The sequence below is a fragment of the Lycorma delicatula genome, chromosome 1 (genome assembly GCF_047948215.1).
Source record: "Lycorma delicatula isolate Av1 chromosome 1, ASM4794821v1, whole genome shotgun sequence".
Classification (NCBI taxonomy): Eukaryota; Metazoa; Arthropoda; class Insecta; order Hemiptera; family Fulgoridae; genus Lycorma; species Lycorma delicatula.
Window position 1 is genome coordinate 360710506 of NC_134455.1, and position 25941 is coordinate 360736446.

The 25941-nt window shown below is 30.2% G+C and overlaps 1 protein-coding gene across 1 annotated transcript in view; it reads right to left on the reverse strand.

Annotated features, from left to right (window-relative positions):
* Positions 1-10556: 10556 nt before the first annotated feature.
* LOC142317242 (uncharacterized) overlaps positions 10557-25941 on the reverse strand; it is a 105704-nt gene continuing 90319 nt past the window's right edge. Inside the window, exons 18-21 of the mRNA XM_075353637.1 lie at positions 17687-18176; positions 15699-15884; positions 13977-14187; positions 10557-12220 (exon numbers count right to left, since the gene is read on the reverse strand). Coding sequence (XP_075209752.1) covers positions 10958-12220; positions 13977-14187; positions 15699-15884; positions 17687-18176 — 2150 coding nt within the window. The 3' untranslated portion in view covers positions 10557-10957. The remainder of the gene's footprint in view (positions 12221-13976; positions 14188-15698; positions 15885-17686; positions 18177-25941) is intronic.

A 25941-nucleotide genomic window follows, 5' to 3' on the forward strand; every position in this document is an offset into this window, starting at 1 on the left:
TTAATAATTCAGCAGAGAATGTTAATGAGTCAGTTATAATTACTGCAAAATATTAGGACAATAGTTTTCATTTAGAATATGATTTTTTATATATATATATAATATATATATATATATATATATATTATATATATATATATAAGAGCTTTAAAAATCATCGGTTATCATTTATGCTAAATACTTTACTTTCCATGAAATATTTTAAAAGACCCCTGCTATAAATATTATGCACAACATTTATTCTGAAAACAGTGTAACCAGTCCTTATTTAATACAAAATACTTTTATCTAGAACCACTGTCTAAAAACGTTTTATTAAATACAGCCTGACATTAATATTACAATTAAATAAAATTATGCACATATTTAAAATAAAAACACAAAAGATGATTAATCTGTAATCACAAACTGAACAACATTTAAGCTTGCTGAATATTAACTGTCAAAACATTTGCAAATATGTTAATGTCAACATTAATGGGACTAGCTACAGCTGTTTTCTACTATTTTTTTTTTTTGCAGTCATCAGATAATCAATCACTTGACGTGTTTGATGTTGTTATTCATCGTTTCATTCTGTACCAATATTTTAATCCCAACATATTACTACAATCAACATCTTCAATTGTTTAATAATATACTACAGTCGTTGCCTTCCTGTACAATTGTTATCTTCTATATGTTCCTTTATTATCAAATTCACTAAACCTGTTTCTTTTAATACAAGACTTGACGATCTAGTTTGTCTCCCATTTGTTTAAAGATGTATTCATCTTAAATATTATTGATACACCTAAATTTTAATATCCTTTATTAAACCACATTTCAAAGGTCTTCTTTTACTTCTGTACATTAATCACGATCAAAAATTGCTAAGCTCCACAGAAATATTTTCAAGAATTTCTTTGCAATTACTAGATCTGCATTTGATGCTTAGATATTTCTTTTCTGCATGAAAGCTTTCCTTGCTTGAGAGTGAATCTTCTTTTGATGACTGCATTACTTTGTCCATTCTTTGCAATTCTACTACAAAAATAATCAAATTCTATAACCTCAGAATATTATGTTTCCTTATATCATTCTGCTTTCTGTAAAATTTCATTACATTTATTTATTTATTTTTTTCAGAACTTGTTAAATACTGAAACCTTTTTTGTTTAAGATAAAACAAAAAATAAGATTCTACTGTGTTAGTAATTACATATTTTTTAAACAAATCAAAGTTAAAAAAAGCTAATTAAGTATTTTGTTATTTTGTTTCTCTTTTTCATTAAAAAAATAAAAAAACATTTTTAATTAATATAAATGGAAATGATAAGAATTATTAAAGATCATTTTACTCACAGATACGGATTCACAACTGAAAAAATACAAAAAAAAAATTACAAAAATATATTTGATTACAAATAAAAATTATTTTTTAAAAAAGCTTTTAACTAATATTAATATTAAGATTAATAAAAAAAAGGAAAAATTAGAAAAACCCTCTAAAAAGTAAAAAATATCAAATCAAATTGAGAATTTTAAACAAAAAAATATAATATATTAACAAATATAAAAATATATGAACTATCGTATGAATCATTTTCATATGATAGTTCATGAGAAATGAAAATTTTCAACTAAATGCATGAATTTAGTGTAGCACGTGGGGGCGTGGGTCATATCAAATTCCAACACCGTAGTGTTGTATTGTCACCGAAGTTACATACGTGTACCAAATTTCATTGATTTTCATACAATAGATCAAAAGATATAGCAGTTGCAAGATTTGATTATTCCTAAAATGAGTTACATAAAAGCTTTTAAAAACTATTTGAAAATGTAGGTAAAAGTTTTGTATTTAAAGTGTTAATTAAATAAGCGATTTCCAATTTTTTACTGATTATATTATATTATTTACTTTTTAGAGATAATTTTATTTCTACGCCTTTAATCTGTTTTTTCAATGACGATGATGTTAAACCTAATCATGTGACTTAATTTGTTAAATTGATGCTATCATCCTGTCATTACTATTATCACTCCTGTTGAAACAGAGGAATTTTTATATGCTAACCTATATTTCATAGGTTATAAGGTCATAGATACTGTATTATCAAAGTGTCATATTAGTTAGTTGCCTTTATAAATATCTGTGATTTGGCATAGAATAAAGTGCTATAAAAAACAACAAAAGAGCTGAGAAAATTATTTGTCATTAGTACTATAATACCAAACTGATTTCAATATTAATATTCTGCTAGTGATAAAACTACAATATTTGAAAATTCATTCACCTATCGTACAAAATTAAATTTAAGTGATTTATGCAGAAAATAAAAGCAAAAGATTATGCTTTTCACAAATTTGCTAATTCATTATTGTGACTTTAACACCAAAATAGTGGTAAATGCATTTCTTAAACTACTATACAATAATTATCAGTAAATACAGTATACCATATGTTATTTGTTTAAAAACAGATAAGAAAAATTCAGAGCTTTAATATAATACTCACAGTTAACTCTTAACAGCTTATGGATTTTTAAACAAATTAATTTACACATATTGTTTAAATACTAATGATAAAAATTAACAATTAACAATAACATTCACTGGCAGTGACAAGTGTAACAGTTTTTATTCTCAAACAGCTTATAATAAAACAAAAATATTACTTTGAGAGAGTAGATATTTTTGGTACTATAATACATGATAAAATTTTTCTTGATAACAAATTTATGATTCACACTCTAAAAGTATTATGTTTATAATTAAAAATTTCTTTCTCTGTGCACATTTTAGTTTACCAATGAGTTTTACTTTTGAACAGTTTTTTTATATTTACTTCATAAGTTAACTCTGGTATAAACTGAAAAGTATGATCTAGGTAAAATGCTGATAACTAATAAAGTTATCAAAACACAATTTTTATTTTACTCTAATTGGCAAAGGAGATGCATATAATTTCTAATCTAAATTTAATTCTAAAAAACATAATTCATGAAATCAAAATCCACAAAACATGATGTGTCCAGCGTAAATCATTGTTAGTCAGTAGCAGTAATAATCTGCTTAGTGATCTTTAAATCAAATTTTTTTCATTTAAATTGGTGGCTATGATTAAAACAAAAAAAACCATTAATTTTAACCTACTACTTCATTAATAGTTTCCTAAAATGACATAATAATTAAACTATAACAGAAATATTATATGTTGTACATATACTATACTATATTATCTCAAATTGCCACCATTAAAAAAAAACAAAAAAACAAATAAATTAGATGAACAGTTATGATTGACACCAATACATAAAAACAAATGAATAATTATGAGTAATATCAGTACATATGAGGTTTGATAAAAAAATATACTACACAATTTTTAATTTCCCATGCTGCATACATCCAATTGTCACATTTTTTATTGTGTTGGTACACTTGTCCCTAACGTATGTTACGTTGGTTGGATGCTTAGTTTAATGTTAGCTGCCAAAATGGTTAAACATGTTTTGATATGGTCTGTGATTTTTAACGTGTGGAAAAAAGGAATTGCATTAAATTTTGCTTTAATTAAGGATTACACACCTGCACAGCATTGGAAATGTTGAATGTTGCTTTTGGCGATTTTTCTATGAATAAGACACTTCTTTATTAGTAGGCTGTGAAGACATTGAAGATTATTGAGCGCCCTGGACATCCCATCTCATCAACTGATGACAACATTGAAAAAGTGAAGAAAATGATTACGAACAATTGTCAAATCACTATCAAAGTGTCAATAAAAATTACTACCTGGAAGTTCTGCACCATTTGTATGAAGCAATCCAAAGAAAACCTGCATTTGTGGCAAAACAATTCATGGTAACTGCACTACAGTAACACATCTACCTGCTTGCATTTTACTATTTGTTCATGAATTTTTGGTCAAAAACAACACCGTTATGATGCCTCAGCCTCTGTATTGGCCAGAAATGGACACCCCTGTGACTTCTTCCTGTACCTCAAGTTGAAAAGTACCATAAAATATGATGTTTACCAACAATGAAGAGATGAACACAAAATTGCTGAAGAAGCTACACCATACTGGAGACTGCATTCCAGAGGTACTTCAAAGATTGGAAAAAGTGCTGGCACAAATGTATTATATATGAAAAGGAGTACTTTGATGGTGACAAAATTGATGAATAAATGAAGATTTTTTGAGAAAAACTAAACTGCATATTTTTTTATCAAACCTTGTAAAAATAAAATAATTTAAATTTCAAACCTTAATCACTTCAATATCTACCAATTTCATAGAGTAAAAGGTAACTAATAATATGTAATTCATGAATTAAATAAAAAAAATTAGATTTATTCAGATGAAAAATTGTTTTGATTTGAGTAATTTAGTAGAGATAGCTGGAATATCAGGTCTAAACATTCTTTTACCTATTATTTGTTAAAAATTACTATTTATATAATATAAAAAAATAAAAACTAATATTTAATTTAATTTACTTCAAATTGATCTGATGATACAATCTTTGTATTAAATGATACTAAGTTCTACCCCTATTAATATTATAATTTTTAACATATAAGTAATTTTATAACAATAAAAAGTATTTTAAAAACTAAGTAAATAAATAATTAGTACAACTTAAATAACAAACAACAACATCAGACATTTATAATTTTTACTGTATCTTAAATAATAATTTAATATAATATCACCAATTATTAATAAATAGAATGCTAAAATAGATTCATTTACTTAGTTATGTAAAATGACAAAGTCATGCGACATTATATCCACATTTTTGAGCTTATTCAGGATTGTGTGAATTTTTTTACTGATATTAATAAACAGATACAAATTTTATTAACCAACTCTGACTCGGTTTGAAATATTTTTTACTTCTGTAGGTCCTAAAACCAGCACTGAACACTAAATTATAAATAAGTAATAATAAAAAATTAATTTTTCAATTTAATACTTTGTTTTCTTTCACTGTTTAGTATTTTTTATTTAACTCATCAGAACATTTTATGTGAAATTAAATTAAAAATAAAATTAGATAATCAATAAATACAAAGGTATGGTTATCATTTCAGTCAGTAATAAAAAAAAGTTCATATTATAGTACAGATATTTATGAAAACTAATGTCATAACAAATAAGTAAAATTATTGACAATTAATCGCCTGTGTTCAGTAAAAGTTATCTGGTGTTAAACTGCTCTGTAGAATATAAGTTTTCTGATATTGATGAATAAAATTTTAAAAAAATTCACTGTAAATGAATCCTTAACAGTAAATAAGTTGAATACACTGAGTCATTTCATTCCTGGTAATTCTATGAGCAACCAAAATGATTATCACTACAGTGTTTTTTCACTGCTACAACCAAGTATGTTGTGGGTAGTACATATGCTAAAGTTAGTATTACCTAGTGCATGAATCACTGTTCGCAGAGCCTTAACTAACTATGCCTTCTATTACGCAACAACATTGCACTCCAAAGCAGATAGTTTAAAACACAAAAATTACATATTTAACATTTGTATATTTTATAAAATTAAAAGGATAAGTTTTGTAAGCAACAATATAATTATAGAAATTGCAATCTTGTTTCATTTTAATTTTTATATGTAGACAAATTTGCTAAACTTTTACACACTTTAATTTGTTATTATTTACAAATTAATAACATTTTCGGAATATTTTTTACGTTAAAAGTAACAGTAATATTAATGCTTATTACAATTAACATTAATGTAATTTATGAACATACAATAAACAAATATATAGCAATGCTTAGCACAAAGTACATTGAAAAATAAAAATGTTAACTATTTATACTTGTAAATAAACAGTCTAACAAATTGCAGCTTAGTTGCAGCATATAATTATTTATAAAAATTAATTTTTCCACTTAGTGATAAATTAAATCTCTTACTTATGAAAAAAAAAAAAATTAATGATCAGTAATAAAAATATAATTAATGATAAACTAGTAAATTTTGAATACAATTGGATTAGGGAAATAACACACATTTAATTTGAATTATTTGACATATTAAAATGTTGGCACAAAAAAACAATGTTCCATTATTTGCTGTAGATTGTAACAGCAGCAGAACAGATTATTTCATACCTCTGATTGAAGTAGTAAGTACACTCCCTTAATATTATATTTTTTATATTACATTATATTTCTACAAAACGTTCTCATTTAGCAGAGATCTCTGCAAAAGTACTAAATGTACAGGAAAAATTAATCTTTATCAATATTATTATATATATATACATATATCAATAAAATACCAATTGCAAGTGCTTAATGGTATCTTCAAATAACACATAAGACATTAAAAAAACAAACTATAAAATGACTGAAAACCAACTAACCAAGAAAAGATTTCCTAATACAAAATTTATATTTAATATTTCATATTAATTGTGTCATCTAACCAACATTTTTATTAACCCATAATGTCACTGAACAATCCTTAAAGCAGCATAAAGTAATGTAAACACAATATTGAAGCTACATTTATTATGACATTTTCTTGAATGTCTAATTCCTGGGATTTTGGTATGTTTAGAATATTAAAAATTCAAGTTATGTAAATGAATGGTTGTCAACAAGCAAGACCTAAACATTCTCGCACTTCCAAATGATACTAAAACATAAATAATGCAGAAAATTGTCACTGACATTTTATTGATAATGTTTGGATTGTAATCATCATTGCTACATTTTTGTGTAGGAATTTTCTTGTAGTGATACATGTTTCACTTATACAAAATTATACAAAACTGTGAATGAAACTTAACTTATGTCTCACACATATTTTACTTTATCTATTTTATAATTAAGGCTCTAGTAACAGTTAGTTGGTACATAATAATTATCAAATAAAAATATTTAATTAGTATTTCTTTTTCTCATTTTTGAAAAACTTGTGTGCAATTCTGAGAGTTAGATACATTTTTATTTTTAAATGTTTAATTCTCAATGCCTACCGATTCAAACAAGATTCATCGTAGCATGTACATTTTGGATTCTATAACTAGCTTAATTATGTACCACTTTAGTCAGGAATCTGCAAAGATTTTAGAAGGCATATATGTATGATGATTAAAGTGACATAATAATACTGTAATGCAATTAAATTTGTGTAGTTAATATAATAATGAAAGAACACAATTCTTTTTAATGAATTTTCAACTTAAATGAAAAAAAAAATTATACGAGAAGGTATTTGTATGTAGAATATGTGTGCTCAATTAAGAAACGATACATAAAATGCAAATTTTAGCAAACAATAATAAATTCATTTACAATTTTGTGAAACTTTATAAAAAACAAATATTTTAAGGAATTATAATATTTTTGTTATCTCAGAAAATGAAAATATACTTTAAATAAGGTCCCCATTTGTCAGTCTCTAATTTTGTACACTACTAACTTGCAATGTGGTATAATCCTCCCAAAAATCAGTGATAATGTCCATTGAGAATTTAAAAAAAAAATGTTATTCACATTAATTAAATTTAGTATTAACACTTGAAAATCTCAATGCAACTGGTTTTTTCTTAAAAAAAAAAATTATATTGTAGGATATACATCTCAATAATAAATCCAACCTCTAAACCAGCCTGTGAAATTTGGTAGGGCACTGGTTAGTACTCACAAGATTTCAGTTTTAGTTAACTTAATCTTTTGTAAAAATAAGGTTAACATACTGCTATCAATCACCAACTACTTCAAGTAATAAATACAGCAAAAGGAAGGTTGGAGGTTGAAAAGCAACAAGAAGAAATATTTTAAGTCATGGTCACAGGACTTAATAATTTGGATTAATAATCAAACTAAAATTTGTTATTAACTAGCATATGCTGATTACATTTTTCCATCATGAGTTTTTTTGTGACTGTGAGACCAATATCATAATCACAAAAAAAATAATCACAATTTTTAATTGTATGGAGAAGGTAAAATAAGCAATGTTCTTTAAATTAACTCTTTCTTGGTACATACATAATCAAACTATAAGAATAGCATAATTATTTTCATAATTTTAATTTTAAATAAATAAGATAATACTATTAATACTATAAATAGTTATATTATCTTTTTTTTAATTTTTTTTTTTTTTTTAATAATCATTCATGAATATAAAAATTCCACATCAAGTTTCTGCGAATACAATTTACTGAGGGAAAGAACATAACTTCTGTGAAAGGGATTATATTTGTTAACTTTTGTGATCTAACTGAGACCATACTAAACCAGTACAATTTACTATTAAATATACTTTTTATAAATCTCCTGATCTCTCTGTAGTCTCAACCCATTATTGCGATGCCACTTTTAAGGATGTGTTAGTTGAAAAGCTATTGAGTGTTTACAATTAGTAAAATTACCAATTTACTCATATTCAGTCTAGTGCTTGTATAAATACATGTGTGTAGTTATGCAAATAATATAATAACAGACTCTATATTTATACTACCTAACTGTACTTTAAGTAAAAGTTCTTGATTGCAATTTAACTTTGTTGTATATGTATACACAAAAATGGCTTTAAAAAATAATAAAATTTTTATTAATAATAACATAATAAAAACAATATTATCAATAAATATACAATTTAAAACTTGCTTGCTGTTGATGAATGTGAACAGAAAATTGAATTTATGTAAACTACATACAGTCTTCATAATTTCAGGGATTTTTTTTTGTGACTAAAATTTTAAACAGCTTTAAAGATAGTATTTACAAAATAAAATTAACAATGAAAATAACTGTTAAGCATAATGAATATCAAACACTTTATAAATACCACACTATAACAATTTTCAAATCTAAATTTATAAGTTTTTACTTCTCATATATACTCCACTTTTTTGTGAAAAAACTGTTTATCATTAAAATTATTATTTTATGGTTCTTTGTATTATTTTAACTGGTGAATTAGTAAAGTAATCAATTTATTCAAAACTGTAACAAATCTCACTATAAATGTAATGTATTTCACAAGTACTTTCTTCATTCCAGTTAGTATAGAAAATAAGACAATAATTTGTTTTCTAAAGAAAGGTAATACGATACATAAAACTGATAGTGTGTGAAATGCTGAGCCTGTTATACAACTACGTAATAGAATTTATAAACTGTCAGTATTTAAGATTTTTGGGTCACTTTCAGTAAATTAAAACAAAAATAACATTTTTTAGATTTACAGTGGATGTATGATTTTAAGTAATCAACCATATTTACAATAATACATTTTATTTTGCCGTATTTTGCCATAGTATATTTGTTTTATTTTTATATTATATTATATTTTGTCATTTTATTAGCATGTAGAGGAAGACATAGAAAATCATATTTTGAAAATATCAAATGTCTGTATGTCTAAAAAGTATGTATCTCCTAGGTAGGTAAAATATTATGTAATTTCAATTCAAAAGTACAACAAAATAACAATGTAAACAAAAAATACTGTTTAAAAAAGGACTACTGTAAAATAGGATATAATAGCTAATCACTAATTGACTGTTATTTTAAACAAAATGTAATAATAACAGAGTAATGAGTTTTAAGTGATAGGTCACAAATGAAGGTACTGATTTATTCTAGCATCTAGAAGCAAAATATTACAACTAAATTCAATACACATAAGAGGTTTCTTTTCAAACAAGAATGTATGCTTATATACTGGATACTGGATAATGCTTGATGAAAAAGTTTGGTCTACAAAGTTTAGTGGTAAAAGTATACTTATTAAAATTCATATCAAATATATAGTATCTATACTTTTACTTGGATTCAAACTAGTTTTCTGTTAAATTAAACAAACTGTTATTTATTCTGAACAACAAAAAAGGGAGTATTTATCATTAAAATAGTTGAATTTGAAGAGATATTGGCAGTCTCTAATGTCATTTTCAAAATTAGCTAGTTTTGAGTCTAGCAAGGGTTTGATATTGTATACCTCTTGCATATGTCACATGTGTGTGTAGAAAATCAAAATAAATTCTCTCAAAACAATTTTGTGTGGATTGAAAAATAACTTAATAACATTCAACACTTTATGAAAAATGTAGAAAACATCAAAATACTAAGCAGATATAGAAACAGCATTCAGAAAAAATTCTACTAGTAAGGATGAGAACAATTTGATCACAGATAGATAAAACAAATCTTGAAGTTTATTTACATACTTTGATGTTCGTCTTAACTGTTTAGTCTAAGTTTAAAAAACATTTTTAAATAAAAATACTGTATGGAAGGAAATACAAAATTTTGTATTATATAAAACTACTGTTTCAATACGTAAATGTATTTTATCAATCTTGGAAACACTTATTCTTACACAAAAAAAAAATACAGTTATGTTTTACAAATTAATTTAATTTTAAGTTTTCATAAAATATATGTGAAAATTCTGTTGAAAATATTTATTAAACAAAATAAACATATGATTAAGGAAAAACAAACTAAACATAAAAATATCAAGCTAAATAACTGGACATAGATAAAATATATCATATTAAAAACATAAATTTCACTGAATATAAAAAAATAAGTTTGAGCAATTAAACTCATCTGTTGCCAGTATAATAATATAAATTTCATGATGCTTCTTACTCTTATAGGAACTTAGGGTTAATTATACTAACACTATGACACTAACTCTCTTGACTGTACTGCTATAAAATCAAAACAAAAATGCAACAAAATAAATAAAATGAAAAATATAAATGCAGAATAAATAAATAAACAATAAATAAATGAAATGCTAAAATATATTTCTAGACTGGTAACAAATTAAACAAAATTATGCAACACATATGGAAATAAGATATAAAATGTAGAAAATCTATTAGTTTTATAGATCTGTTTCATTTAAATCAGCATCAAGTATTAATTAAATACGTATTAATTATAATTTATAAATTTAATTTTATAATGTTATAGTGCAGAACTTGCTTCAGGCACTACTTTTGATGCTGAACTAGAGTTTTCTTTGTCTTTATGACGCTCTTTTTTACTTTTCTTTCTTCTTTTAGATCCTTGGTTACCTTTTGGAGATCTTTCTAAAAGAAAAAGCGCTTCATGAAAATCATCTGAACTGAGGTTGCTTTCCTGTACATGGAGAACAGAACTTAGAGCACCATCAGTAGATGATTTTGGGAATCTAAACATTTCACGTTCTCTTTCTGGTTCACTAGCTGATTTTGATTTTGGATTATCTGAGTGAGCAGGCAAAGGTGATGAGCTATCTGTCGAGTCATCAGCTGCCGTGCAGCTAGCTGGTTCTTGTGAACGACGACGAACTAGTGACAGTCCAAGAGCTGAAAGGGAATTTGATAACCCTTGTAAATGAGCTACAGATGATGACAATGGAGATGGTAACAATGGTGATGGTGGAGGCTGAAGAGAGGCAGTGAGACTAGATGATCTTGATTGTCGACCAGTATTTGAAGGTGATTTTGGTTCAGGTGTACGACTAATAGATACACCAGATATGAAAAGTGTTGGAGACTTTGGAATGCCTGTCTCCGATTCATACTCATTTGAACTGTCAGTTTCTAGTTGAATTTTATTAGTTTCATTTGAAAGGGGAGATTTATTACAAATTCTTATGCGCAAATTTGAAGAACTAGTTTTACCACCTGATGCATGAAATGCCTTACGATGCAATTCCAATAGTGAGCTAGTGTTTTCTGCGGATATTGGCTTATTGTCCAAATTATTTATTTTCTTTGGAAGGCTAGTTAATTTATTTATTCCGGTTAAAGTATCTTTTAATTTAACTTCTGTTATAATTTTGGAACTTTCTCTCCTAGTGTTCATAAACCGATTATTAGTAGAGAGCTTGTCTTTATCAAAGTCTCTGTTCCTTCCATCGAGTTTTGTCTGTGGATGAATATCAATGCTACAGATCTGATCTGATGACCCGCTACTACTCATGGACATTAATGTTTTCTCATGTCGAGAAGTAGACAACATCTCATCTGAGAGTGACTGGTGTGTTCTCGTGATAGTAAGCCCAATTATGTCATTATCCCCGTCACCAAGGTCCAACGCTGATTTTTTACCAATATTAATGAGACCATGATGTACTCTAGGTAATGTTGCTAAGTGAATAATGTCTCTCAGTTTACCAGTGCCTGAACCTTCTCCTGATGACAACATTTCTTCTTCTGTTGTATTGCCAAGAATTCCACAAACCTGAAAAAAGGAAGTAAAATACATCTCTAAGAGATAAGAGAATCAATCAAATAACTTGATAACTGAATACTGCTTTTAAAATTAAAAAAAAAAATGCAAACAGTTCATAAATCCTGATTAATTCTTTATCCATGTGGATATTACTTTAGAACCATTCTATGAAGCATATACTTTACCATGACAAAGTTCCCAAAACTGTTTAAAATAATTAAAAATTTATTTTATAAATCTCATTTTGGATTAAGGTAACAATTATCATCAACTAGGGTAATCGTGTAAGAAAATAAAAATTCTTATTTTCCTTTATGATACATACTTTATCTATTAAAAAGAAGTTAAGGAATTCTAATAAAATACAATGTAGTTGGTCTATCCTTGTAAATTTTTTGTGCTAACAAGTTGGTAAGGCCTCAATAAAACAGTTTTATACAATACATTTGTAAAGTATAAAAAATTTTTATTACCTGTAATTAAGAAATTTAAAATAATTATCAAAAAAAGAAGGGGTTGGAGAGAAGGCTTTTGCACTTTCACAAAGCTAACTGTGTCCTTGATGCTGCAATTTCAGTTGTCTCAATGGCAATGCAGTCTTCTGAGTAGTCAGGGATTCACTCAAGGAGCTGCAATCATGGCCTTAACACTTTCATATTACAAGAATGAGAAGTCAAAATAAGAAATGAAAGGTTTGAATATAAGCTATCCTTTACTAATAAGGTGATTTGTGAAGACTACTTCTTCTCTTGTGTCTAGTGGTTGTACCAGTTATTTGAGTCTATGTGTGTCTAACCTGTAGTGTGGTATTGGATGCAATTAGTGCAATTTAATTTGTATACTACTAACTTGTATTTACCAGCATGTGTTTGTTAATTTGTCATATGATCTTAAATTTTGTTTATAGTTTTAAAAAACTATAAACAGTAACTTACTTTTCTGAAAAGTTTTCTATTTATATGTATATTGACTGATTACACATTTTGCTTTCTGTCATTAAAGATGATTTTGTTCTCTACTTTCTGATTAACATGTGTGAAATGTTAATCTAAAATTTGAATATAAATTGTTGCCAACTAGGTGGCAGACCATATATTAAGGCAATCACACATGAAGCTAATTTGCTAATTCAGGGTAAAAATGGTATAGCAAGACAAAGATTGGAAGAAATAACATAGATGAGATTTGGAATGCAAAAATTGATTAAGATTTAAAGGTTATCACAGAAATCTAATTAACTCAATCATTTGATTTTTCAGTTGACATGGGTATATACAAGAGGAAAATGTAAAGTAGAAAAAAGTTTGAGTTGTGTGGAGAGAGGGATTAGATTTATTATGAATATAAATGTCAGTTTCGGAGTGTTCTCTGTTTATTTTTAAAGTATGCTTGTTGTCTACTTTGCATTTGGTGATATTTTATATTCATGTTGTGTAGTAAATTTTAACTTGAGATTTAATTTATTTTTTATATGCGAGGATATATGAAAAGTTCTTATCGAACTTTAGTTTAGGAATAAAATCAACACAATATGGCACTAAATATTTTGTTTGAATTTTTTTTCATTTTTACCACAGTACCATCTATAGTAATATTGATAAAGCAACTACACAATAGTTTTAACGTATGTTCTAGGAGTATATTCTGTGTTTAGAATATACAGAGAATATTCTGCGTTTATATATACTTATATATATATATATATTACGTGAATTTAATTTTAAATTACTTTTTTTTCGATTTTGGTGTTAAAAAATTTACTAACCTCAAGGTCAGCATTAAGGGAGTCAGATGTAGTTGTATCTTCAAGACTGCTTTGTCCTCCATAGTAGGCAGTACTTCCACCAGAATGTTGTAACATCAGTGAATGTCTATTACTGGTAGATGATGCTGATGCTGGTATTGCTAATATACGGCGAGCAAGATCTTCTGGCCGATCATCATGTTGACTAGAATGGTCAGAATCAAGGTGATACCTGAAACCATAATCACCAAATTTTTCATACAACTAAATAAGATTATCAAAATAATGATGGATTAGGGTGAAATTTAATTACGTACATAATTAAACTTTTACTTTTAATATCACAACTAAAATAACTATTTTAATAAAATATTTTGAGTGTTAACCTATTGAAAAATCAGTGGGTAAAACAGAAAAGTGGAAAAATGAATTATATAAATAGCAGTTCTGCAATGCTGCATACCTACATAAAAATCTAAACAAAGGCTTAGCTTTTATGTGGATTTGAATAACTAAATTATTACTTTACAATGATTGCTTGCATTCATTTAAAAACAATGCTTTTACTCTGGGCAGCCTAAAACTAAACAAAACTACCTTAACTTACCTCTGGTGAGGGGGAAGTGCTACTTCAAAATAAGAATAAACGAAGATAAGAATTAAAGTTCATAAATATAATTAATATAAATCCAAAAAGGCCTTTTTTCATGAGGGTTTAGTAGGCTTGGCTTGATAAACACTTCAACCAACCATTAGACTTTTTATGCAGCCACTGGACAGAAAACAGAGTCCGTGAGTTGGTCAATAGGTAGCTCATCCCCTACCAAATAACAAGGATGCACTGATTCTATCATCAATTGTCCTAGCATCCTTACCACGGAAGATTTAGTACGACCAGACCTAAACTCAAAGAATCAATAATGAATAATAGGGAAGAAGGGATCAATAAAAAGTAATTGGTAAAAAAGTATGGTCTATCAACAAGCTAGCTTAATGCCTTCCCTACCTCTCTGAAAGGTCATTTGTATAATTAATCTGAAAATGATTACCCAAAGGAATTATATCTAATAATTTTGACATCTTTTACCAATTTCAGATATCTGTAATTATTAATATACCTGCAATACAAGCGAATTAAGAGTTAGTTATAGACTCCGGTTTTTAGAATCATGGTATTGGCAAAAAAAAAGAACTAACTATCAAACACACTCAAGTTACCGAGTTCAAACATCAGAGGAAAGAGTTGAATTTAGGCTCTTCAGTATTAATAACATATTTTCACCTTATAAACTAAAATATGGTAACAATATTTTGTTCAGAAACAGATTCTAAAATTTACAATATTTACTTGAAATTAGATTAACATGGAAAGAACATCCTATTAAATTTAGTTTTGTAAACTGGTGTCTGTTTTATATCCTGCATTGTAAAAAAAAATTATTTGCAAAATGTTTAATAAAAAATTATTGCACCCATTATAAACAAAACCAATTTGAAAATCTATCAGAGGTAGACCTTAAAAAAAGTGCTACATACAAAAAAAAGAACTACCCAATATTTCTAGGATTCATTTAATAATCTGCAATCTGAGCAGGGTAGGTAACTACTACCTACCCTGCTAAGAAAGAAGAGTGCAAAAATAAGTAAATTTACTTACAAACATTCTGATGTTAATGTAACAAATGAAAGCTGATCTTTTTAAAATGATCAGTTAATTAAAATAGACCTTTAATAATTCCTCACCTTGGTTCTTCTGATCTAGTAGATATTCTACCCTTTCTCATTACGAGATCCCCAGTAGAATGCGATCTCTTCAAAAGTCTGATATCAGCATCTGAATTGAATTCATCAGAATCATTATATAGCCCAGTCTCATGAATATCTCCTATTTCAAACCTCCCATCCTCAGCAACACATGGTGCTTTCCATCTGGTTCACAGAAAAAACAATTGGGCATTAATTCATTATACAGTAACCAATGATATTAAATAATTTTTCAAAACTCTCTGGTAGTAAAAGATTCTTTTTTTTTTTGTTCTTATCATTATAATTCAGACATGCTTTTGCATACATTGTGACAAGAAAGATAATGGATGAAATGATTTGTAAATGACTTGATAATGATATGGCATTTCTACTTAGTCATAAACAGGATGCCAAATAATAAAAACAAATGAATAAAACAAAATAAGAAAGAAAACTTGTTAAATTATTCAATCATCTGATTATCTATATAAAAATGAAAAGTATTAATATAAAAATAGTGTATTGTTTATTGATTCTAACCTTATTTAATGGATTATCTTAATAGATTTATCAGCATCTTTTATTGATTTTCTTACGTTATCAAGGTTAACTGTGAAATTTTATACACACACAAAAAACGAAAATATTGTAATACACCTGAACATTATGAAATAATACAAACACACTAACTATAAATAAAAATAATATACTAAATGAACAAGTACAATTTAAATCCCACACAATTTTTAACCATACACTAGATATATGTCTGCATTAGATAATGCCAGTGGAAGTAAAGCAGCACCAGTCATTGAGGATGGTTGCAAAGATAAATGAAAACATTTTGAAGTAAGTTTTCACAAATCTTTAATTTAAAATTCGGTTTGGTTTGTCATTGATAAAGTTTATATTTTTAAATTAACATACAGAGACATTAATGGAAAAACACGCTAACAAACTATTATTTAAAATTAATTTAATTAATCATTGTTAATATTCATGGACAAAATTCAGCAAATTTTCGATATTGTAAAAAAAAATAATACACTGCAACAGTTATTATAATAGACACTATATAATAGTTATTACATAGTGTCTTATGAAGAAATGCAAAGAGTCTTTCAGGACATGTTCTACAAGCAAAAATAAAGAAAAAAGTTCATATAAACATGAAGTCCAGAAATGCTTTTTTGAGTTATGGTTTGTGAAAAATTTTTTTACTCTGATTTCTGGTGAGGCCATAAGGAAATTCTCAGAACTTAAATTAAGACATAAATCTCTTACGGTTTTAAAATGAAAAAGTTTATAAATTAGGTTCCAAAATTATATCTTTAATAATTTTTGAAAAAATATTGTAAAACAAAAAAACTAGTCTTGTAAAACTGTTTTTTAGGTCTGACATTCAATAACTGTTAAATTGGGAGTAAAAAAATATAATGTGTAAAGAATTTAATTCTGAGGAAATTATGTAATAAATTTAATTGAACATAATTTCTAAAGAGAATTTTGCTACAGTATTTCCTTTCAGTACACTATTCCATTATTAGATATTTTATTTTACATTGAGCTATGATTTCGTTTTAGAATTCTACATTCCTGGAAAAACCAAAATGAATTAAGTTGTGTCCAGAAAGCTTAAGAAAAATTGTAGTCCATCAACATAACAACCTTTTCTTCACTTAAATCACTATAACTTTATAGTAAAATATTTTCTTTCAATTATGCTATGGAAAACATTTTAAAACAAAAAGTCATTTTCTGCTGCCTTTAAGATTGTGAAGTAATCAGGGATTTGAATACTTCAATTTTAAATTTCCTGTTTTATATTGACAAGCTGTTTTAGAAAGGTATTACTGTATACATAAAATTAAAACTTTTTTTTTGTTTATTATATTATAATAAAATAATAAAAATTTTTCAAAAGTCACATTTTCAAAAACATAACAGAATCCACAAAAGCTTTATAAAGTTAAAAATTAACTTACGCAGACAAAGTCTCCTTCTCACTGCAATTCCCTTTATAATTATCCCACAAATGACGGTGTTGATGATTGTGATGGTGGTGGTGATGATGGTGATGTTGATGGCCAGGTGATAAGAATGTTTGTGGAGATGGGTTTTTTTGATTCTCAAGATTTGATGTGTCTGTTCCACTAACTGCATCAAGATCTATATTATGACCTGCAAGACTTTTTAGAAAATAATCAACAGTCAAATCTGCACTAGTCTTATGATATTTTATCACGGAGTTTGATTCCTCATCTTCATCATCACCCTGATTGTTACATGATACGTCATCAGAATCAATAGTCACTAGTGATTGAGACTGAGGTAGAACATCAGATTCACAGTCAGTCGGTAATGGTTGTTGAGGACGTGTTGCTATTGATGATGCATGATCATCCTGTAGTGACATCTGAATGGCTAACTTTAACTGATCATCTTGTTGACCAGGGAGTTTACAGTCATTATCACCTGAAATTATTTAAAAACACACTCTATTATAAAATAAAGTACCAAAAAAGAAAATATACCAATGGGAGAATAATCTAATTTACTAAATAAACTAAACATAAAATATTTATAAATAAAATAAGAATTAATTTTAAAATCAGATAAAAATTAATATCAATATGATTATTTAAAATAAAATTAATCTTTCCTCAATTCAGAAGCCATTATTCAACCAGCGGGTAAACTTTAAAATGCATTGCTGAACCCAAAAAATATGTCATTATTTATTTCTAAAAAATATATCATTAATTAGGCAATTAAAAAAAAAGTTTATTTTTATATGTAGCAAGATTTTTTTTTTAAATTCATTTATCTGATTTATTTTAAAAAGTGAATGATAAAAAGACAGAAAACAGTAATGGTAAAAAAAAGAAAATAAAGAAGAAAATCAAAATCAAATATGTGCTTGAATGAAACAATTAACAAAAACCTAAAAATATATTAAAATACTAATAGCAATATGCCCTGAGGTAGATATTCCCCACGTCCGGAACACAACATCTACGTTCCACGTCCAGGGCGGCAACAGCTGTACTCAAGTACATTACATATAGCTGGCTAACGGGGTTCCGAGTGTTGTTTCTCGGATATGCTTTTTTCGGTCGATTTACATCTATAGGCCGAATTACAGGACTGGACTTTACGGCCACCTGCAGATACGACATTCTTAACGATTACGGAAATGGATTAATACCGCCTTTAGAGCTGGCGATGTGGCGGCCATGGTCAAAGTTATTTGCAGGTGTAACGGAGACCTTTCGTCGTCCACATGCCCCCCGCGATGGCAAGCATGTAGTTAAGGTGCCCATGTTCGGAGCATGGGAGCCCTGAAAGCTTCGGTGTGCAGGGGCCTGGAGTCAGTGCAGAGACTGCGCATCCGCTCTCTGCCACGACATATGCCGGTTCCACCGGAGTACCGGAACGGACCTCCAGGGTTGGTGGCCCTGGAGTGGGGGTGTACCCCGGCGGCTAGCCTTATTACAGAAGGGATTATTTGTTCATGGAAACTGAACAATTAAACGTGGCAGAGGGTCCACGCAAACACCCTCGTTTAGAACCGGCTGTTTCGCCTGAGGCGAAACGCCGAAAGAGTACGAAGATTAAGAGGATTGAGATTGAGGCTAGGAAAAGCTTGCAGAAAGCTTTTTTCAAGAGCAGCATCCCAAAACCTAAGTATTTGGTTATTACGAAGGAAGAAGGTAATTTCTCGAGGGTGAGTCCTTTCCTCATCGCTCGAGAAATAAACAAATGTGCTGGAGGTCCTGTTAAAGAAATAAGAAAAACTTTCACGGGACTTCATGTAGAGACTGTTAATGATATACAGTCTCAGAAGATTCTAGGACTGAAGAAAATTGGAGAATTAGCTGTACGTGTTGATCCTCACGGCACGCTCAACACCTCAAGGGCTGTTGTGGTCTGTCGGGATCTTCTTAACTGTACGGAGCAGGAAATTGTAGAAGAATTAGCGCCGCAAGGAGTATTGGAATGTCGGAGGTTGAACATGAGAAGGAATGGCGAAGTCCTTCCTTCTGCATCCCATGTTCTTACATTTAACCGGCCTACTTTACCGGAGAAGATAAGAGCGGGCATACATCGGTTGGATGTGCGGGCATTTGTCCCGCAACCAATGCGATGTTTTAAATGCCAACGCTTTGGACACACCGCTGTTAGGTGTGAGAGGCCGCAAATATGCGTGTGCGGTGATGCAGTTCATGAAGGAGAGCCGTGTAAGGAGCCTCCTACCTGTATAAACTGCAGAGGACAGCATTCCTGTAAATCCAGGAACTGTCCTGTTTACAAAGACGAAGTAGCTGTGCAGGAAGTAAAAACCCTGCAAAAAGTCAGCTACTTTGAAGCAAAAAAAGATCGTAAACGCCCGCAGACCTAGAGCAACAACAACATATGCTCAGGCTGCGGCTGCTGTTCCTGCTCCTGCTCCAGTTGCTGTTGATGAGAGTGTAATCATCAACAAACTCGCACCTACCTTGGCTGGCTTAATTGAGAGGATAATCGAAAACAAAATGAAGCCTCTCAGCACTAAAGAACCTGTTAAGCCAAGAATAATTGTACAGCCTCCTGAAGACACATCTGCAAAACAAAAAGTCGCTCCAACACAGAAGAAAACGGACACTAAACCTGATATCCAAGTCCGTCTTAGCGAGATTTTAGTTGAAGATGACAGCTACAGAGTCTGTTATGGAGGCTCCCAAGCCTCCTGTAACTGAAGTGGCCTCTAAGCCTCAGAGGCCACAAAAAATTTCACAGGGGGGACGAGTGTCCCCCCTTCCACTGGCGGTGACCTGTGCGCCCCCCGTATCGGGGAGCGGCCAGGTTGCCGCCTCTCATTCGGCGCCGATCCATGCCCGTCGTCGTCGGCGGCTTCGGTGGTCTCCGATTCGGAGACCGGAAGCTACACCGGCGACGATGTTCTCCGCGAACATGATGCCGTTCGCAATATGGAGAAGAAGAGAAAAAAAGGATGGCCGAAAGGAAAACCAAGGTCATAATTTAATTAAAAATTAGTGAGTCGATTGTACAATGGAACATCAATGGATGCTTTTCAAACATCCATGAGCTCCAACGCTTGGTACATGATGTAGACCCGATTTGTATATGTCTGCAAGAAACGCATTTCCGCCGAAATGAAAATTTTAAATTAAAATGTTTCGATATATTTCGGCGGGATCAACCGCCAAATGTAAGAGTTATAGGTGGAGTTGCTATATTAACATCGACTAGAGCTACCACCGAAGCGGTTGTTCTAAACACCAACCTACAAGCGGTCGCCGTTAGAATGAAGCGTCCGCTCCAGGTCACTGTCTGCTGAATATACTTGCCGTATTTTGATTGGAATAAGGATGACATAGCAAGACTAATTTCCGAGCTTCCCCCACCTGTTTTACTGGTGGGTGACTTTAACGCTCATAATTCTCTCTGGGGATCGGATCGAGTAGATCCCCGTGGAAGAGAACTGGAAGGGTTCTTGATGAATTCAGAACTTATTATTTTAAACGACGGATCGGGAACCTTTTTCAATGCCAGAGATGGATCGACGTCCTGTATAGATCTTGCACTTATAAGCGGATCGATAGCACCGAGGTACAGCTTCCATGTCATAGACGATCTGCATGGAAGCGATCATTTCCCGGTGCAAATTGTAACTGATGTTACAAGAAAAACATATCCCGTCTCTAAAAGATGGTTATTTGATAAGGCAGACTGGACGAGCTTCACAGCTAGAACGATATTCCCAGAAACAACTGGAGTTAGCGGAGACGATGTCGACGCCATAACAAATGCAATAATTCAGTCGGCATCGAGATATATTCCCAAAACATCTGGGAAACTTACAAAGAAACCCTTCCATGGTGGAACGATGAAATAAGTGAAGCTATAAAAAGAAAGAAAAGGGCGTATAACGCCTTTAAGAAGCGTCCTAGTATAGAAAATCTTGTTGCCTTAAAGAAATACAGGGCGTATGCAAAACGTCTTATGATAGCTGTGTACACTTTTGTAGGAAGAGAATTCCTCATCAAAGTCCTGCGTTGACAATTGATGATAATCCAATACAATATAAATACAGCGTAAGGTATTTAGGACTAGTGTTGAATAAATCCCTTACATGGGGATTACATATACAGGACTTGAGTGATAGATGCAAAAGAGCCCTAAACATTATAAAATGTTTATCGAACTTAAATTGGGGCTCAGAAAAAGAGACATTATTGAGATTGTATAAAGCATTGGTTCAATCTAAACTAGACTACGGATGTATCGTATATTCATCCGCTAGAAAGTCGCACTTAAGAAAGTTAGACGTAGTTCATAATAGCGGAATAAGATACGCAACAGGTGCTTTCCGTACAAGTCCGGCGGCTAGTCTGATGTCTGAAGCCGGAATAATGCCACTACATTATAGAAGAGAGATCCTCTTGTTAAGATATGCAGCAAATATATGGGATTTCCCTGTTCATATAAATAATAAATTGTTTACGAATCATCCCATGGCTGCATTATACGAACGTCGTGCTACCTATTCCAGACCAGCCGGAATTAGGTACCACGAATTAAGAAGAAAATATGAAATTGCTATACCAGAGACTCTAGCAATTTCTACTACAGAAATACCGCCATGGCTCTTGCCAGCGGTAAATACAAGTTTGGATCTCTCTCAAGGAGAAATAAAAAAAGAAACCAGCAGTGATCATCCAGCAGGAATTTTTGGCAACCGTCAGTAATTACGAAGAACATATCAGAATTTATACTGACGGTTCTAAAACCGAACATTGTGTTGGATGCTCGATATATGTAAATGAAGAAGCCCACTTTTGGAGATTGCCAGATGTGGCCAGTGTCTACACGGCAGAACTCACTGCAATTCAGCAAGCTCTTCGCTACACTGAACACTATTGCGAAGAGAGAGTGCTAATATGTTCCGATTCATTAAGTGCACTCGTCGCAATTCGGAACAAGAACATTAAGGATGTCCTAATTGCAAACATCCTGTCCATTTTATACGTACTAAAACAACGAGGACAGCGATGCGTATTTGTATGGACTCCGGGGCATGCTGGTATTACAGGTAATGAAATCGCAGACGAAGCTGCCAGAAAGGCAACAGTCTGCGATGATTTGGATGCATTTCCTGTAAGAGTGGCAGATGTTAAAAACCGTCTAACAAACATAGTAAAAAACAAGTGGAATGCTGAATGGAGGAGATTAAATACAAAATTAAACACAGTAAAATCTTCTCCTTATAAATGGAAAAGCGACTATAAGTTGACTCGCCGTGAACACGTAGCGGTGACCAGACTTAGAATCGGTCATACGCGATTAACAAATTTATATTTGTTAACCGGCGAAGTGAGACCAATGTGCGGTGTTTGTAATAAAACACTGACAATCAAGCATCTTATAGAAGAGTGTACCATATATGAGGACCTCAGAAAGAGGTTCCGTTTTAGAAATAATATTACTGCTGATCTGAATAATGGAAATGAAGAAAATATAGTTGCATTTTTACACGCCAGTGGACTTCTTAAAAGTCTATAAAAATGAAAGTTTAAAGCTGTGACAAAAGAAACTCTAAGCGGTAGTTTTTATATATATATATATATATATATATATATATATATATAAAGAAAAAATAGTATTGATAAGTTTAATTTTAATTTTAAATGTATGCATATATACCATATATACATAAGGGAGTTTGAAACGTGGCACGTATAGTGACAGGAGGTAGCCCTCTTACCTAGGCCATTTTGGCTCACCTGCATTCAAGAGCAGTGAGTCGGGGTGTGTCCGATGATGGCATGGGGGACCCTCAAGGGTGGATTGAGGGCGCGAGGCTGTGGGTGTGCGCTGTGCATGTCTATAGCCTGTTTATAAGAAGGATTCAACTGCCACGGCACCCTGGCGCGACTGATATACTGCTCAATGGCGGTTCTGGTCGCCCCGAGGGTGCTTAAACAAACTATAAATGAGACTCGTAGAAGAAAGAAAGAAAGATATGGTAGGATAAGTTTTAATTTTAATTTTAATTTAATGGTCTTTTGGGAACCTATCTCAAATTTTAATATTGGGGCCCTTTACACCCCATAAGTGTTTGTGATTGTCCTTGTCTTTATGTCTTAAATGTTTTGTGTAGTTTGTGCTTTTAAATAAAATGTAAGGGCCCTTTACACCCTTACATATGACAATCCAGATGGTGATAGTAGTTTCTTTTAAAGATTGTGACGAGGGCTAATGACCTTAGCAGTCGATGCCCATAAAAATTCAGAAAAAAAAAGCAATATATTAAAATATTAATACATAAAAAATCAAGTACAACAAATTAAGGTAAGTAAAATACCTAATTTCTATATAAGAAAATATTTATTTCAGGCCCACATAACTACAGCCTTATGCCCACTTACAGCAACCTACTTGTTTTTTTTTGTTATAAGAAATGAATTTTGTAGTGTGTGTAAAATATTAAGTTTGGCTGGGATTTGAAACTAGAATGTTCTGGAAGGAATCTACCGCTCCACTGTGGATGTCAGTGCAGTGGTAGTGTCACACAATACAAAGAAAACAGTTATATATTTTAAAATATAACAGAAAATATTCAAAAATTACAAAAAAAATAATAAAAATCTTACACTAAGTACACATTCCAATTATTAAATAATTATCTGCAGTAGATAGGGAGCAATTAATAAAGGTAAACAAAGATTAAAAATGAATAATATAATACTAAAATATAATACTTAATATAATAAATAATACTTATAATACTAAAGTATAAAAAAAGAAACGTATTAACAAAATTAAATACATAATTGAAAAAAAAAAGTTTTATAACGTGTTGAAAATTCTGTTTTGTTTCTTTTCTTTTTTATTATTCATTGTCAATGTTTCATTATAATTTATTTTTTTCAGTTTTATTTATATTTACAAAGTCCCTTGCACCTAATGATGATTATTATTAATATCTTTTGATTTTATAATAAACCGATATAACCTGCACTTTTAATATTAATCAATTTATATCATTGGATGTCCTTTATATTACACATACTGCTGATTTGGCAAAAGTAAAATAGTGGTGAAATAGGCAACAATCCCAGATTTCTGAAAATCTGTTTTATGAAAGTATCAAGCACTACTTTTGATTCTTGCTGAATGTTTTTTTAACAATATAAAAGGACCTTTTAGCTTGATCTTAATTTTTGGGAACAGAATAAAGATTGAGTGGGATAAATCCAAGTATAGAGATATTGTTGCTCAACTTCCATTTTGAGGCATACATGCATATATGTATGAGGTTTGGTAAAAAAATACGCACAATTTTTGTTTTTCTCAAAAAATCTTTATTTATTCATGAATATTGATTTTGTCACCTTCAAAGTACACTTTTTCAAATATAAGACATTTGTGCCAGCACTTTTTCCAATCTTCTAAGTACCTCTGAAACATTATTTCCAGTATGGTATTTAGCTCTTTCAGCAATCCTGTCTTGATCTCTTTAATGTTGGTAAAACGTCTTTCATTGTTCTTTTAAGCTTGGAGAATAAGAAAAGTCACAGGGGGTTGTGTCTAGTAAACACAGAGGCCGAGGCATCATAACTGTGTTGATTTGACCAAACCTTCACTACAAATTATTGTGGTGCAATTGCCATGAATTTTATCATCACAAATCCAGGTGTTTTCTTTGGACTGCTTTATGCAAATGGCATAGAACTTCCAGGTAGTACTTCTTATTGATTGTTAAGATCTCTGGTGCAATAAGTAATGATACACTAAGATGTTAAAACTGAAGAACTCAGTGACAGAACCTTCACATTCGATCCTGATCAAATGAGAAGAACTTGACAAGCTTTTCTTGGCTCTTCGTGAAGGTTCCTTTTGAACGATTGGACCGTAGTTTTGATGTCATACCCATATACCCATGTTTAAAAATATCACCAGTTATGACCTGTTTGAGCAGATCTGTATTGCCGTTCAATTTATTCAGCAATTCCTGAGCAATGTTTATTTGGCAATGCTTTTGCAAATTTTGCTGTCACACTTCTTCATGCCCAAAACATAAAAAAAAAAATTGCTTGGCATGAGCCAAAAGAAATGTCAACATCATCAGCAACGTCTCTGACAGTGAGTTGGCAATTGTTCATAATCATTTTCTTCACTTTTTTGATGTTGTCATCAGTTGTTGATGTGCTACAACATCCAGGGTGCTTAACTT